The sequence below is a fragment of the Lethenteron reissneri genome, chromosome 64, assembly GCF_015708825.2.
Source record: "Lethenteron reissneri isolate LAM-NWPU_2019-01 chromosome 64, ASM1570882v1, whole genome shotgun sequence".
NCBI classification, from domain to species: Eukaryota; Metazoa; Chordata; class Hyperoartia; order Petromyzontiformes; family Petromyzontidae; genus Lethenteron; species Lethenteron reissneri.
Window position 1 is genome coordinate 437342 of NC_083842.1, and position 17903 is coordinate 455244.

The following is a 17903-nucleotide window of genomic DNA, read 5'->3' on the forward strand; positions in this document are numbered from 1 at the left end:
GGAGTGGCCTAGCCAGTCTCCAGACCCTAATCACATAGAAAATCTGTGGAGGGAGCTGAAGGTTCGAGTTGCCAAACATCATCCTCGAAACCTTAATGACTTGGAGAAGATCTGCAAAGAGGAGTGGGACAAAATCCCTCCTGAGATGTGTGCAAATCTGGTGGCCAACTACAATAAACGTCTGACCTCTGTGATTGCCAACAAGGGTTTTGCCACCAAGTACTAAGTCATGTTTTGCAGAGGGGTCAAATACTTATTTCCGTCATTAAAATGCAAATCAATTTATAACATTTTTGACACGCGTTTTTCTGCATTTTTGTATGATTGTCTCTCATTGTTCAAATAAACCTACCATTAAAATTATAGACTGATCATTTCTTTGTCAGTGGGCAAACGTACAAAATCAGCAGGGGATCAAATACTTTTTCCCCTCACTGTATCTGTGTACTTTGTTGAAACGCAAACCCAACAGTTTGTGTGTTGAAAGCGTTACGAGGATATGCGTATGCAGACAGGCAGTCAAAAATTTACGTTTATTAGGTAAGATAAGACATAATTAGCGTCGTGGAGAAAATATCTCCTTTATGTTACATTTCAGTGTTTTCTCTTGTATATACTATATTCGTGATTTCGAAGACAATGAGTTGAGGGGTATGGTTCCTAGGCTACAAAAAATACCTTTGACCCTGTATCACATGAACAACAGCAGCCACGTAAATGTTCTGCACAGGTTACTGTTAAAACAAACGTTCATCTAGTTAGGACATTCCATTTTTGACCATTTAATACAAAATGGTATGTACAGCAAAATCTCTATCAAGTACTTTACCATCCGGAATGCTCTATTAACCGGAGGCATATGTCAAACGGCAATATAAATATTCCTTCAAGTATCAAGAAAAATTCTGGCATCTTGCAGCATGCTTTAGGACGTTGCTGAGTGGTGGCACTAATGGAGTCGCAATTGCAATCATCTGCAATCCGCCATTGTGATTGTGTTGCAGGCTGCCTAACCTAATTGTTTCACTGTACTTGTACATACAGTACCACACTGTCATCTAAACAGCACCACTGCTTCTCTACTATAAACTTAGAATGCTATACAAATGGCTGGAGAGTAACCCTGTATAAGAGTTAATTATTTTGAATATCATAGTCAAAATGTATGCTCAATTTCTTCATTGAAAAATGTTTTTATACTTGAGAAATTTTCTGAACCATAAAGTATACCTCTCAGATAACCGGCACATTTGATGAACTGGCACCCTCGATTCCCCATAGATGCTGGATAAGAGCTTTTGCTGGTTATGCTCAAAATCAGATCATGCGTGTTAAAATTATAACTCTAAATTATCAAGAGACACATTGCCAACATTGAACTATTGCATTGAAATATACTGCATCACATTACATCACATTTACTGTACACATTTACTTTTCTCTGGATGCCAAAAACTGCATGCATTCTTCGAATGAGAGAAGCCAAGTGATAGCACGGTTGATATTTGTTAAAAAAATGTTCACAGTTCACATCTTTCCAACAGCCCTCATAATTACTGCAGCAATATTGACCAAAAATATGCACCATCAGCCGAACAGTGGATGTTCAACATTCATGGTGTCAGGGTCAAAATTTGCCAGATTCGAAAGATTAGCCACATCCATCATCGCTCCACCCTACTGGCAGACTCATGTCCACGTGTAGGTCGGTACTGAGTCACCTTGTACCACAAAGGGAAAGCTGCCACTTGGGCTCGTCGTCGAAGGATTGAGATGAAATATGATACACGCCGCTTTTAATTGAAGCATTTCACCTTTGATTAGCAAGATTGGCTACGTACAGTGAGAAAGAAATACAACATTTATGCACGCGTCAATTATTAATCCAAATATTATTATAACACGTTGAATGCTATAGAGCTTTTTAAATCCTTTATATTAAGTTCGCTTGCTTGCTTAGGACCGTGCAAATCTTTCGGTCGTTTTTTAACCCACTTCCCGTGATCCAATCGAGCTGACATTTTGCACACAGACTCGTTGTGCGAGACAATTAATGTTCGTGAAATTTTTTTTCCAAAATGTTACACTTTTTAGGCAAAAAAATTATTTTACATTTATTCAAATAGAACTCATTCATGGCTTTGGCTGAACGTCACAGTGTAGGAGCCCAGGGCGTGACACCTCCACAGGCCGTGGCGGAGTAGCGCAGTTGGTAGCACCCTCGCTTCCCATGCCAAAGGTCGCGGGATCGATCCCCGCGTCCTCCACAGGCGAATATTTTTTTTTACATTTATTCAAATAGAACTCATTCATGGCTTTGGCTGAACGTCACAGTGTAGGAGCCCAGAGCGTGACACCTCCATAGGCCCTGGCGGAGTAGCGCAGTTGGTAGCGCCCTCGCTTCCCATGCCAAAGGTCGCGAGATCGATCCCCGCGTCCTCCACAGGCGAATATATTTTTAAATCCTTTATATTAAGTTCGCTTGCTTGCTTGCGTGCTTGCTTGCGTGCTTACGACCGTGCAAACAATTCGGTCGTTTTTTAACCCACTTCCCGTGATCCAATCGAGCTGACATTTTGCACACAGACTCGTTGTGCGAGACAATTAATGTTCGTGAAAATTTTTTTCCAAAATTTTACACTGTTTAGAGAAAACAAATTAAACATTTAATTACCAATTGTTTAATACTGCAGACAATCATCTGACCCATAGGTGGCAGCCATCTCAAGCCAGAGGACGAGAGGACTCTCGCCGCCACGCATATAAAGGATTTAGAGTGAAAAACTTTGTTTTTACGGGTTTATTAAATCCTCTATTAAATCCTTTATATTAAGTTTGCTTGCTTGCTTAGGACCGTGCAAATCTTTCGGTCGTTTTTTAACCCACTTCCCGTGATCCAATCGAGCTGACATTTTACACACAGACTCGTTGTGCGAGACAATTAATGTTCGTGAAAATTTTTTTCCAAAATTTTACACTGTTTAGAGAAAACAAATTAAACATTTAATTACCAATTGTTTAACACTGCAGACAATCATCTGACCCATAGGTGGCAGCCATCTCAAGCCAGAGGACGAGAGGACTCTCGCCGCCACGCATATAAAGGATTTAGAGTGAAAAACTTTGTTTTTACGGGTTTATTAAATCCTCTATTAAATCCTTTATATTAAGTTTGCTTGCTTGCTTAGGACCGTGCAAATCTTTCGGTCGTTTTTTAACCCACTTCCCGTGATCCAATCGAGCTGACATTTTCCACACAGACTCGTTGTGCGTGACAATTAATGTTCGTGAAATTTTTTCCCCAAAATTTTATACTTTTTAGGACAAAAATATTATATTTAATTACCAATTGCTTAATGGTGAAATGCAATCATCTGACCCATAGGTGGCAGCCATCTCAAGCCAGAGGACGAGAGGACTCTAACCGCCACGCATATAAAGGATTTATAGTGAAAAACTTTGTTTTTACTGGTTATACTTATTTGTCTCCCGCTCCTGCTTACAGATCTATCCAACCTCCAAGTCCACACATGCTGACCGCTCCTAATCTGTATCCTCCAAAAAGTCCACCTCCACAAACTGCTGGGTTTCATTTCACTTTCAGTCCACAGCCTCCGCCAGCTTCATGCTGTCTCTATTGACTACTTGGAGGTTAAACCCTTGTAATGGGAAAGGCACACATCTGGCTGTCGCCTGATGAAGCTAGTTGTACTGAAGCGTCGTAATCAGATTGTAAATGTTGTGGCTTGGCTCTCCAACACACCGGTGTGCTGTACGAGTGACGAATTGGAATGTTCTGTTTACGTGACAACCCTTACTAGTTGGCTGTGTCGGGTAGTGGCGGGTTTTAACGACAAATTCATATATTTATGTAATCTAACCCAAAAAAACTCTATTATGGGAAAGGCCTGTGAATGAAATGGAACTTTTTTTATCCTTAGCTCAATGATACACATCTACTTGATCTCCATTTGACTCAGCATTGCCTAAAAAATCCACCCACACCTCCACATCCACAAATTGCTGGGAGTTGCCTTGCTCTACCTCAAAGTCCACAGTCTCCTCCAGCTTCACGCTGCTTCCATCGACGTGAAGGTCAGATTTTGGAGTTGAATCTTCATCCTCACATTTCACTATCACTTCACTCTTTGCCATCACTTCACTCTTTGCCATCACTTCACTCTTTACCATCACTTCTTCGCTCTTCACCTTCACTGATTCAAATTTCATTTTCACTTCTTGACATTTCGCCTTCACTCCTGGCCACGATTCAAATCTCAAATGTTTTTCTGGTTCTTGTTTCATGAGGGATGGACTCATTGCAGCACTTTGACTTCCACAAGCCGATTTCAGATTAATTTCCTGATGAATGTTTTGATGCTCATTTCGATCACCTAACTGTCTAAATGTCTTCCCATACACAGTGCATTTTAAGGGTTTGTCTCCTGTGTGTGTTCGCTGGTGTTCTTTAAGATATGATGACCGTGAAAATTCCTTCTCACACACAGTGCACTTGAATGGTTTCTCTCCTGTGTGTGTTCTCTGGTGTCTTTTAAGATTTCCTACCTGTGCAAATGCCTTCCCACACATAGTGCATTTGAAGGGTTTCTCTCCCGTGTGTGTTCTCTGGTGGCCCTGAAGAATTGATGAATCTGCAAACGCCTTCCCACACACAGTGCACTTGAAGGGTGTCTCTCCTGTGTGACTTATCTGGTGTATTTTAAGATGTGATGACTGTGCAAATGCCTTGCCACACAAAGTACACTTGAAGGGTTTTTCTCCCGTGTGTTTTCTCTGGTGTCTTTTAAGACGTGATGAATGTGCAAACGCCTTCCCACACACAGTGCACTTGAAGGGTGTTTCTCCTGTGTGTATTCTCTGGTGTCTTTTAAGAAGTGATGACTGTCCAAAGGCCTTCCCACACACAGTGCACTTGAAGGCTGTTTCTAATGTGTGTATTCTCTGGTGTGTTTTCATATTTGATGACTGTGCAAAGGCCTTCCCACACACAGTGCACTTGAAGGGTGTTTCTCCTGTGTGTATTCTCTGGTGTCTTTTTAGATGTGATGAATGTGCAAACGCCTTCCCACACACACTGCACTTGAAGGGTGTTTCTCCTGTGTGTATTCTCTGGTGTGTTTTAAGATGTGATGACATTGCAAATGCCATCCCACACACAGTGCACTTGAAGGGTGTTTCTCCTGTGTGTATTCTCTGGTGTCTTTTAAGAAGTGATGAATGTGCAAATGCCTTCCCACACACAGTGCACTTGAAGGGTGTTTCTCCTGTGTGTATTCTCTGGTGTGTTTTAAGATGTGATGACTGTGCAAAGGCCTTCTCACACATAGTGCACTTGAAGGGTGTTTCTCCTGTGTGTATTCTCTGGTGTCTTTTAAGATGTGATGACATTGCAAATGCCTTCCCACACACAGTGCACTTGAAGGGTTTCTCTCCCGTGTGTGTTCTCTGGTGGACCTGAAGACTTGATGAATGTGCAAACGCCTTCCCACACACAGTGCACTTGAATGATTTCTCTCCTGCTGATTGTCTTCGATCCATCTGACCAATTATGTACAGCAAAGTGGCAGAGGAACTGGCAGCTGAAAACAGAAAACAGTAATATCCACGCAATGTATGTCAGCATAGAGACATATAAATGTATATACATATATACAGTCACACGTGATATTCACAGATTACATATACAAAAACACTCAAACATTACCGATAAATAAATAAAAATCACCCCCAATTCATCACACAGGCTGTTTTAAGACACTTACTCCTATTGACGATCACCTCTTGGCCTGGCATAGCAGGTAAGTGGTCAGTATAATGCCTGGAGGCCCTAGTATATTTAATATCAATTATAACCCATAACTCTACGTACAGAATTTCGGTTGTATCTGGCTACTGAATAAATGTTAACTATTGCAAAAATCTCGTAAAAAAAGCAAATGGTGTTAAAAATAAAACTATTCGCATTGGGCAGAAATATTATAAAATGGACAAATTGATGTTCAATCGCAACTTGGAAGTCCGAAGCCAGGCTCAGATTTGCTTGAATGCTCGGATGGACAGATGTAATTTGAGCCTTATGTGCTGTGTTTTCCATGCTTATGAAACGTTGCATGTGTCGGGGACTGTACAAGAGAAGGTTCTAGAAGGCGTGCATTGTACTGATTGTAAACTGATGACCGGAAGGCACTGTAAGCATTATTCAATTAAGGACAAGCAAGTTAAAGTAAAGTGGGGGGAGGGGCGCAGGGCCGAGCGAGTATATAAGTGGGAGCGAGGCACGTTGTCGGGGCGCTTACTCGGAGACTAATTGACGACCAGAGATGGACGACATTGGGGCCGACCGTGGAAACCACCGGGGTTGACTGTTTAGGTATCAACTTGGTGGAAACCATCGGGGCTGAAGATAGCCAGAGCAATTACAAGTGTGGCAGTCGTTACACTTGGACTGTATATACGTTCGGATAAATAAAGCTCTACTCCCCTGAAAGTGAATGTCTCCACCGAGCTTCTTTACACATGTAATAGAAAAACCCCATTGCTTTGATTAAACCTAGGTGTATAATATGGTCAATATAAACTTCATTTGAAGCTTTCGTGACTGTAGGAATTACTCTTTGGTTCTTTCGGTAAAGTCACGTAGAAATAAAATAAAATAAATAATAGAATACGTTTTGATTGCAACACAAGCAATCGTCATCACGTATGAATGAATGAAAAAAAATACCTAGTAAACTTAGAAATGTAATGCAATGCAACACAGAGAGTCGGCTAACATAACAGTTAACACTTTACCTGGTTGATTACGTTCTTCCAAAGATTGCTAAATTTGAAGTTCAGTATGAGTTGAGAGGAAATCCTCCCCGTAGAGGTAGTTCAAACTTGATTTGAAGCTTTCTTGACTGCAGGAATTACTCTCTCAAATTTAGCAATCTTTGGAAGAATGTAATCAACCGGGTAAAGTGTTAACTGTTGTGTTAGCCGACTCTCTGTGTTGCATTGCATTACATTTCTAAGTTTACTAGGTTAGTTTTCTCATTCATTCATACCTGATGACGGTTGCTTGTGTTGCAATTGAAACGTGTATTCTATTATTTATTACATTTTCTTTCTACGTGACTTTACCGAAAGAACCAAAGAGTATGGTCAATATACTTTCCAGCAAATAAAAACTTTACATTCTCACGCACTGGAACGGTGAAGAATCTGGTGTTGTTGCTAGAACCATGCCTCTGGCTGCCTTCATCTGCTCAGTACAGATGCTTATACTCTTCACCAAGTACTTAACCTAGGAACAATCAACCCAGCAGAGGCCTACAATAAGTTAAGCTATCACTTGCCAATCATGTCTGCTGTCAGCAATAATACAACTTTGAATGTTGGCTCCATAATGCAGTGGACGAACAAATGTGCCTCCACTTCCCATGTAGATTTCATTCTTACATACAGATGTTTCACATGGATCATGAACAGATTATATAAAGAAAATAGGCACCATTCACCACTAATTGGTAGTAACATCATCACAATGGTCATGCCATGATGTGCTAATTGAGGCCATGTAAATCTAGAGACGTAAATGGCGTCTCTACGGCGTAAAAGCCCAATACTGCATGACTGCTATGGGGAGGCGCACATACCTTACCTTCACTTACCTGTCGATGGGGGCTCGAAGGGCCCTGTCACGCTGACTCGGGTTCCGTCGGAAGAGTCAGAGGAAGTGGCGTGGCAAGAGGCCGAGTGGGGCCACGCCCGAAAAAGGGTCAGGGAAAAGGCGGAGCCATCGGGCAGTCGAGTGGGAGAACTGGCGGTGTGTGGTCACGTCGGGGGAAGCGGGAGACCGACGGTAGTAGGGACTCAATGGGGTAGGGACCCTCTCCCTTGTTGGGGCCTAGAATAGCCAGAGTATGTTGTCATTTATAACTCCGTTAATGGTAATATATTGTGATACCTCCAATCTCAGTGTGTGCCTTGTCAGACACGCACTACATAAGTGTGGAGAACTTGCCAGTCTGTCATGGGAATGATCCAGGTATCAAGGGATGACTGATATGACTGGCAGATGCACCACCTGTGCTACCCACTGTGCCAACTTACTGCATTTTAGCCACCCAGCTGCTCCACCCATTGATGTGTCACTCATCTGACCTTATTATTGCTGGACGAATGCCTCCAACTACCCTGCAGCATCCTTCACGGGCCTCCTCCACAGAGGCCAATATTCACACTCCTGGTACCAGTCATCGGCAAGTTCGATCACGTCCACATCTTCCAATCGCTTCTCTAGCCCATGCCATACCCGTTTAGTCCCTCATATCTGAACTAACTTACGCTGCTTGAGCATGTAGTTTCTGAGCATGCGGGATTCATGACCAACGAATGCAGCCTCGCCTGCCAAAGAGGCTCACTGATTATATTCTGTACGGATATGTCAGGGATATGTAAGCTTCGAATACCATAAAGGAAGGCTCAATAAAGGATGAATCATAGGCAGGCCAGCCTTAATTGTATAAGCCAGCACAGATGGTTCTTTAAAGGAGTCCATATTTCACATCCACAAAGAAAGGGGTCATAGCTGTGGGCAAGAAGATTCAGTGATTTGTATGGAGAAACGATCCAGGCAGCTTCCTCACCATGTTAGACAGTCCATTTAAAGAATGCTGCTCGACTAATTTGAATTGAGACTTTAGCTGCCAAACCAGAGCTGGTTGTGAACACATTAACCAAGTATGGGAGCTCCTCCACCACCTGTAGAACTGCCTGATTACTCATTAAGAGGGGAGCAGGTGGAATGTTGGGATTACATGAAATACCCAGGCAGGTGCTTTATTATTTTGGAACAAATGTAAGGCTCCTCCTCACGATTAGATTCTCCAGGTACAAAACAAGAGTCCCTTACTCCATCGCAGTGAGTAGTCATTACCAGATCATCAGCATACGTAACATGGTTGACCAGCAGGAAACGATCCCTTAACAATAACCAGCCATCGATTAGTCTCTTATTGCAACTGTACCAAATGCATTTTTGTAGGGCCATTGTGAGGTTCTCAAAACTATGTAACTATTGAAGATACAGTCACTTGGTTATGGAAGGGTTAGGTTCCCGGAAACGATACATAACCCGAATTTTCCATGTCGGAAACTGAACAATTTCCCCCCAAAATCAAGACGAAATCCCATAGCCGGAAATAGTTGTGCCGCCCCTACCCAATTACTCGTTCGTTTTCTTACAGTACTGTATCACGCTATAGTCCGTTTTCTACCGCAACCTGTATCTCATTGCTGTACATACGTTCTGCACTTCCTATGATTCTTTCATTTCATAGAATATCTACCCTAACACTACCCAAAATGAAACTATTGGAAAATATACTTATCCAATTATTTATGAACACTATGAGACATTATAATAATTGTTAACAGAAAACAGTCACTTCCGAATATTCGTTTACCGGGCAATAGGCTAGGTCTAGACCTCTCCGATCGCTGTTGGCTGAGACCATAAGCAATCGAAGTGTAATTGTGTTAAATAAAGCACATAACCTAACTTATGAAATAAACTTCAAATGAAAACGATAAAGAGAAACATGGAAAAAACAAGATAGTTCTAAGCACAGAAAACCCAAATTAAGTAATGCTACAAAAGAAAAACAATTCGGTAACGATACAAAACAATTCCATTTACCCTCTTTTCCAGTCATTATTGCAATGCAATCAAGGGTGATATTACACTGAAAGTTACCAGACAATTTGGCGGGTACAGGATAATTACGGTAACAATGTAACAGCATGACTGAGTGCAGAGCGGCTATACACAACTGCCTTGGGGAAGATGCTGCCTGCCTTATGCCTCGCTCCGCGGTATTCATCCACAACCTCACCGTGCTGAACTAAGACAAACATTTCTGCATGCTGATTTTTTTTACATGATTTATGGGAGCATTTCCGTAAGGTTGGATTTCCGTAAGTCGGGTCTTCCGCTACCCAGGGACTTACTGTAATGTATGTGGCCAGAGAGAATTCCTGTCACACGCCAACGTGAACAGGAAACGGCTCCAAATCCTTGTCACGCAGCATTTGCCGGGCCTGTCCAAAATCATAAAAATCCTTAACGAATGTGAGCAGAGGGGCAGGGATATCGAAAACAAGGAACAACAAAAAGCCTAAGCCTCTTCATGGTACTTAGGCCTTGATTACATCAAGAAAGTAGAGATCTAGTTTCTGATAAAAAAAATCGATATCTGTGCTGTAGCATATGAACAGAAAATACAGGAGACCTTTGAATATCGTGGGGGTTACGTTCTTGGAATGTGCCGAGAAAGCCAAAACGGCGATATTCAATACTTAAGCCTTACCTAAACAATGGGGTTTGGTAAACGGTAAGCAAAAATAGGCATCACAATTGAAATAAGTACTGTACTGCATGCCAACTAAACTAAAAAAAACAATTGAAATGAACAAGTAGAAAGTCTACAGAAAAAAACACTCCAAGACATTAAATAGGATTATAAATAATGAATAAATACTCTACATACAATGATGACGATGTCTGTGCGTAAGTGGAGAGTGGTCGTGCCTTAGTTAGCATGCTGCGCTATTAACCCAGCGACCCGAGTTCAATTTCTGCTCACGCCCAAAACCAAACTAGTATCTGATTTGGAGCGCAGAAGGGTGGTCAACACATCTACGCATCTATATAAGGAACGAAACAGTAAGACTTCTCCACAAATCTGGCTGTCACCTGATGAAGCTAGTTGTAATTACTGGCGAAAAGTCGTACTCAGTTTGTAAATGTTGTGGCTTGGCTCTCTAACACATCAGTGTGCTGTACTAGTGGCGAATTGGCATGTTCTGTTTACGTGACAACCCTTACTAAGTGGCTGTGTCGGGTGGTGGCAGGTTTTAACGACACATTTATATCTTCTTGGTTCTTTCGGTAAAGTCACGTAGAAGGGAAGTAATAAAATAATAAAAATAAAACAAAATAAAATAATTCTCACGACGTTTCGGCCACAACACAAGCAGCCATCCTCAGGTGGAGAACAGAACGGGTCCGTCAAGTAGACAGAGTCAGACTCTGTCTACTTGACGGACCTGTTCTCCACCTGAGGACGGCTGCTTGCGTTGTGGCCGAAACGTCGTGAGAATTATTTTATTATGTTTTAATTTTATTATTTTATTACTTCCCTTTTACGTGACTTTACCGAAATAACCAAGAAGAATCCCTGCAGTCACGAAAGCTTTAAATCGACACATTTATATATTTACGCGATCTAACCCAAAAAACTCTATTATGGATGATATTGGTCGTGAAACCTACGTGTTAAACTGAGAATTCATTATCTGGCAATCAGTGGTCGAACGTTAGATATTTGTCCAAACAAGCAAAGATCATCGTTTAGTCCATGTTGTTGTGATAATGTTCTGTATTGCAACCTGTGTAATATCACCACCCTCCCTCAGCACCTTCCTTTGGAAGTCCATTATGCCCAGCACTAAAACTGCTCTTAGACTCTGGGTTGCCCAAGCTGTACAAATGTCACCAATCACAATATTCTGGGTTCACACTTTGTCACCAAATGGTGCACCAGCCAACCACTGACATTGTGGTTACTTCTTGGAATATTTAAGGCATAGCAAAAGCAACAAATACATTTCCACAAACACACATTAAAATACAGAAACCCGTGTGTTAGCTACCCAGCACGTTAACAAACTCCCAAAACACGATCAACAAAACCAGTAATACGAAAAGGCTAAAAATGCAAATAAAAAAACAAGGTTAAGTGTTAACTTACACTCGCAGTCAAATAAAATACATTAACACACGAGAATATTCCAATGCGCACACACATACACAGTTACCCGCAACAAAGACCCCCAATATAGCCTTAACAATAAGTTCAGGAGTGGGTGTATGGCCAGCACCACACCAGACTGCTTTTGTTTCCCCAGTGGCCATGTTTACACAGGCACTCATTTGAGGCCGAGTCGATCTAGGGAAGCCCAAGTCTGGTTCAGATAGTCACTGGTGTTGGTGGCGGTGAGTGAGAATCGAATTCGTGTTGCCTGGTTCGTAGCGCAGCGCGCTATAGGTTACATTACCGCAACAGCCGCCATTCACCACAAAGTGAGCCCTACCAGTATGAGTGCAAGGGAACCCACACCGACTGCAGAAGCTACTCGTCAAACTGCCTCCTCCTCCCAGTTTCAGAGAAGGTTTTGCCCACGCATTGCAAATGTCACCAATCACAATATTCCGGGTTCAACACTCTGGTAAAATGTAGCGGCCACTCTGATTAGTAAGACAGAGTTGTTAGATATATTTAAGTCTGTATTTAAAACTCACCTCTGTAAACTGGTCTTCATCGCCCACCTAGTTTCGCCGCTTACCTGAGCGAGTGGGTGAGAAGGTGACTGATTGAGTATGGAGTGAGTGAGTGGGTCATCCAGTGAGTGAGTGATTGAGTTAGTGGGTAAATTAAGCTTTATCCACCCTTGAGTTCTGGCTGTTTACCCTGGAGGATGTGTATATTTCATATTTTTCATACAAGGGATCTATATAATACCTCGTTACAGAGGCGTTGTTTCTTTGTGTCTCTCTCTGCTTGTGTCTATGTGTATCTCCTCAATGTGTCTCTGTTTTTCTCTCTCTCTCTGTGTATGTATCTCTCTGCGTGTCTGTGTTTATCTCTCTGTGTATGTGTCTCTCTCCGAGCTTGCATTTACATACAGTTCTCACCTGATGACGGTTTCTTGTGTTGCAATCAAAACGTCGTAATCTATTATTTATTTAATTTTTTCTTTCTACGTGACTTTACCAAAATAACCAAAGAGTAATTTCTGCAGACACGAAAGCTTCAAATCAAGATTGAACCACCTCTACGGGGAGGATTTCCACACAACTCATACTTAACTTCAGATTTAGCAATCTTTGGAAGAACGTCATCAACTGGGTAAAGTGTTAACTGTTGTGTTAGCCGACTCTCTGTGTTGCATTGCATTACATTTCTAAGTTTGCTAGGTTTGATTTCTCAAACTTCTAATTTCTCTCCCCCTGCCGCAGATCAAGTTCCCCCTTGGCTCTACATGCCCCCTGCTGCAGATCCCATCCCCCCTTACCTCTCATTGACATGCTAATTTCTCTGCCCCAACCCCCCCTCTCTCTCCCCCATGCCGCAGACTTCTCCTGTTACTGACCCCCCCCATCCCTCCCCCTCTGGGATCTATATAATACCTCGTCACAGGCGTTGTTTCTCTGTATGCCTCTCTCTGCATGTGTCTTTCTACGTGTCTCTCCTATATGTGTCTCTCCCTCTCTGTGTGTGTGTCTCTCTGTGTGCGTCTCTCTCTGTGTGCGTCTCTCTCTCTCTCTTTGTCTCTCTCTCTGTGTACAGTGAGGGAAAAAAGTATTTGATCCCCTGCTGATTTTGTACGTTTGCCCACTGACAAAGAAATGATCAGTCTATAATTTTAATGGTAGGTTTATTTGAACAATGAGAGACAATCATACAAAAATGCAGAAAAACGCATGTCAAAAATGTTAGAAATTGATTTGCATTTTAATGAGGGAAATAAGTATTTGACCCCTCTGCAAAACATGACTTAGTACTTGGTGGCAAAACCCTTGTTGGCAATCACAGAGGTCAGATGATTCTTGTAGTTGGCCACCAGGTTTGCACACATCTCTGGAGGCATTTTGTCCCACTCCTCTTTGCAGATCTTCTCCAAGTCATTAAGGTTTCGAGGCTGACGTTTGGCAACTCGAACCTTCAGCTCCCTCCACAGATTTTCTATGGGATTAAGGTCTGGAGACTGGCTAGGCCACTCCAGGACCTTAATGTGCTTCTTCTTGAGCCACTCCTTTGTTGCCTTGGCCGTGTGTTTTGGGTCATTGTCATGCTGGAATACCCATCCACGACCCATTTTCAATGCGCTGGCTGAGGGAAGGAGGTTCTCACCCAAGATTTGACGGTATATGGCCCCGTCCATCGTCCCTTTGATGCAGTGAAGTTGTCCTGTCCCCTTAGCAGAAAAACACCCCCAAAGCATAATGTTTCCACCTCCATGTTTGACGGTGGGGATGGTGTTCTTGGGGTCATAGGCAGCATTCCTCCTCCTCCAAACACGGTGAGTTGAGTTGATGCCAAAGAGCTCCATTTTGGTCTCATCTGACCACAACACTTTCACCCAGTTGTCCTATGAATCATTCAGATGTTCATTGGCAAACTTCAGACGGGCATGTATATGTGCTTTCTTGAGCAGGGGTACCTTGCGGGCGCTGCAGGATTTAAGTCCTTCACGGCGTAGTGCGTTACCAACTGTTTTCTTGGTGACTATGGTCCCAGCTGCCTTGAGATCATTGACAAGATCCTCCCGTGTAGTTCTGGGCTGATTCCTCACCGTTCTCATGATCATTGCAACTCCACGAGGTGAGATCTTGCATGGAGCCCCAGGCCGAGGGAGATTGACAGTTATTTTGTGTTTCTTCCATTTGCAAATAATCGCACCAACTGTTATCACCTTATCGCCAAGCTGCTTGGCGATGGTCTTGTAGCCTATTCCAGCCTCGTGTAGGTCTACAATCTTGTCCCTGACATCCTTGGAGAGCTCTTTGGTCTTGGCCATGGTGGAGAGTTTGGAATCTGATTGATTGATTGCTTCTGTGAACAGGGGTCTTTTATACAGGTAACAAGCTGAGATTAGGAGCACTCCCTTTAAGAGTGTGCTCCTAATCTCAGCTTGTTACCTGTATAAAAGACACCTTGGAGCCAGAAATCTTTCTGATTGAGAGGGGGTCAAATACTTATTTCCCACATTAAAATGCAAATCAATTTATAATATTTTTGACATGCGTTTTTCTGCATTTTTTTGTTATTCTGTCTCTCATTGTTCAAATAAACCTACCATTAAAATTATAGACTGATCATTTCTTTGTCAGTGGGAAAATGTACGAAATCAGCAGGGCATCAAATACTTTTTTCCCTCACTGTATGTGTCTCTCTCCGTGTCTGTGTTTGTCTCTATCGCTGTGTATGTGTCTCTCTCCAAGCTTGCATTTGCATACAGTTCTTACCTGATGACGGTTGCTTGTGTTGCAATCGAAACGTCGTAATCTATATTTTTTCATACGTGACTTTACCAAAATAACCAAAGAGTAATTCCTGCAGTCATGAAAGCTTCAAATCAAGATTGAAATGCAGTATGTTAATTATAATAGTATTAATATTGCAGGCATATTATACACACCAACATGCACCATATGCTTTTTTCTCACGTTATTTTTCATGAGTAGGCCATTGTGTACTGGCGTCATGGTTGAAATGTATGATGATACAACTATTTTGATGAAAGAAGAACATTTTCGGCAATAAGACAGGTGTTAAGATCAGAATCTTTAAAATCAGAATCTGTCTTCTGGAGGATTGTCACAGATGTCCAGTTGCGGCGGGTCAGAAAGATACAAAATCAAACATGGTTGGCTACGTACGGTGTTAAAGAAGTTCAACTAACATACAAAAAACGACAAGAGTGCAAAATAGATTAAAGGGAATCAATTCACGACAAATAAGTAGAAATGAATAAAGTACATAGTTCAAATCTTGACTTAAAAAGTTTTCTTGACTGCAGGAATTCATATTCTTTGGGTCTTTCGGTAAAGTAGATAACAAAAAAAAACGTCGTTTCGATCGCTTGTGTTGCCATCGAAACGTTGTAGTTTTTTTTTATTTTCTTTGAACCTATCTATGTGACTTTGCCGTAAGACCCAAAAATATACATAGTCCAATTTGCAAACAGATACCGATTGCAAGGCAGAATTAAGTCTGCATTAACCACACATGCTTGTGGTATTTTACCACAAACATCAAGTCTGTATCAATCACATGATATTTCTATTTACAAGGCTATTATTTCCGTAGATTTGCTCTTTATTTTACTTGTTATTAATCCATTGGACAATCCGAAAAATATACGATGTGCATCCGATTGTCTATGTGAATCTGTGGGTCTGTGTGCGAGTCTGGGGGTCTCTGCGGATCCTTGGGTCTCTGTGCGGGTCTGTGGGTCTCTGCGAGTCGAGGGGTTCCTGTATGACTGATTGTTAACAGTTTCCCAGATTTCACTGCCCAAAGGTTTTTGGAACGACGTATCGTCTTTTGGCATCTCAATTCTGCCATCTATAACCTCATTTAAACTGACTCTATTTTTTAAGTCACTAAAGTTTGAGTGAGAATGTAATTTTACAACAGAATTGCTATTAAGATTGTTTTGTAAACCTGTAATTTTGGAATGCGTTGATGTCTGCCCGCCAAGTCGCCCTTAAGAAATTGCGTCTAAGCTCAATGGGTGTTACTCGTGAAATGAACTTCTGATTGTGAGTGAGTGTGGGCGAGTGGGAGTTGGTGAGTGTGCTTGTGTGGGCAAATGGTAGAGTGGATGGATGAGTGAGTGGGAGAGTGGATGGATGAGTGGGAAAGTCGATGGATGAGTTAGTTATAGAGTGGGTGGGTGGACGAACAAGAGAGAGAAGAGAGGGTGGATGAGTAGATGAGTGAGTGGATGGATTAGTGAGTGGGCCAGTGAGTGAGCTTAATTATTATTACGGTAAATCATTTATAATGTCGGCTCAGTCGCCCTTGAAAATAAGCTTCTTAGTTAATTGGACTTCACTCGGGAAGTAAACTTCTGGACTGGTATCGTCCAAATATTGCAATGCTGAACAAAGGCCTCCATATTCTTAGGTTTTTTCGGTAAAGTCACGTAGGTAAAACATCAAAATTAATGAAAATAAAATAAAACAAAAATCACGACGTTTCGGAGGCAACACACGTCGTGATTTTTGTTTTATTTTCATTAATTTTGATGTTTTACCTACGTGACCTTACCGAAAAAACCTAAGAATATGATTCCTTGCAGTCACGAAAGCTTCAAATCTAGAAATAAAGGCCTCCAGTTTACTCAAACCGGGAATACGCGAATAAGCATCGCCCCTCCCCCCGACTGCCAAACCAACTCGGCAGGACGCTTCTGAACTGAAGTAAAGAGACTCAGTGTGATAAAGCACTCGAGTGTGCACCACGCTGGCGAGATTTTCACGACATCGCCCGGTATACAGGAGGTCGTGGGTTGGATCCCGACGCTGACGCGTGTTTATTTGGAGTTTGCGTGTCTCTCTTTCTGCGTGGTCGCATTTAGAGCATTTGGCTGCTGTAAATTTCCACACAAGCCACTTCGTTGTGGGCAGGTCGCTTCTGAAAGATATATATAGCTCAAAATATGAGAAATATAAAAAAAAAATGGTATTAAAGTAGTCAGCCAGGTGAGGACAAATAAAAATTAACAAAACTTAAAGCAAATACAATCAGGCGATGGCAGGAGGCAAGCCCAGCATGGCTAGGCCGCACTCTGTAACGTTCAACCTGGACATCGATTCCATTCTCGCTGCTACACTCAATTGATATCCCGAGGAGAACAATAGAAGAAGCGATACTGCACCTAAATAAACAAAAACCACCACCAAAAACCACGACCACCACCATCACGATGTGAACTTCTCACCTCGGATCTCAGTTGAGTGGCGAGCAGCTTTCGGGGATTTCGTGACGTCACGATAAACGGCGCGGTGGAGATGACATGACGTCACTAGCGAGTTTACCCCCTCCCACTGAATAAATTATGTTAATTTTAGATTTGAAGCTTTCGTGACTGCAAGGATTCATATTCTTAGGTTTTTTCGGTAAAGTGACGTAGGTAAAAAATTGAAATTTAAATTTATAAAAGTAAAATAAAATAAAAATAAAAAATCACGTCGTTTCGGAGGCAACACAAGCATCCGTCTTCAGGTGGAACCGTCACAGCCATGACAGCTGTATCAAGTAAATGAG

At 42.0% G+C, this 17903-nt stretch overlaps 1 protein-coding gene across 4 annotated transcripts; it reads right to left on the bottom strand.

The window, feature by feature from the left end:
• Positions 1 to 520: 520 nt before the first annotated feature.
• Positions 521 to 17633, bottom strand: LOC133359153 (zinc finger protein ZFP2-like). Of its 4 annotated transcripts, XM_061577556.1 has the most exons (4): positions 17578 to 17595; positions 12368 to 12411; positions 10015 to 10104; positions 521 to 5600 (listed from the first exon to the last, which is right to left on the bottom strand). In XM_061577556.1, the coding sequence occupies exon 4, from the start codon at positions 5557 to 5559 to the stop codon at positions 3943 to 3945; it is 1617 nt and encodes a 538-aa protein (XP_061433540.1). In that variant the 5' UTR covers positions 5560 to 5600; positions 10015 to 10104; positions 12368 to 12411; positions 17578 to 17595; the 3' UTR covers positions 521 to 3942. The 4 variants fall into 4 exon arrangements, with proteins under 4 accessions (XP_061433540.1, XP_061433537.1, XP_061433538.1 ...); XM_061577553.1 differs by lacking the exon at positions 12368 to 12411 and having other exon boundaries at positions 17578 to 17621; XM_061577554.1 differs by lacking the exons at positions 10015 to 10104; positions 12368 to 12411 and having other exon boundaries at positions 17578 to 17633.
• Between the last annotated feature and the right edge of the window lie 270 nt (positions 17634 to 17903).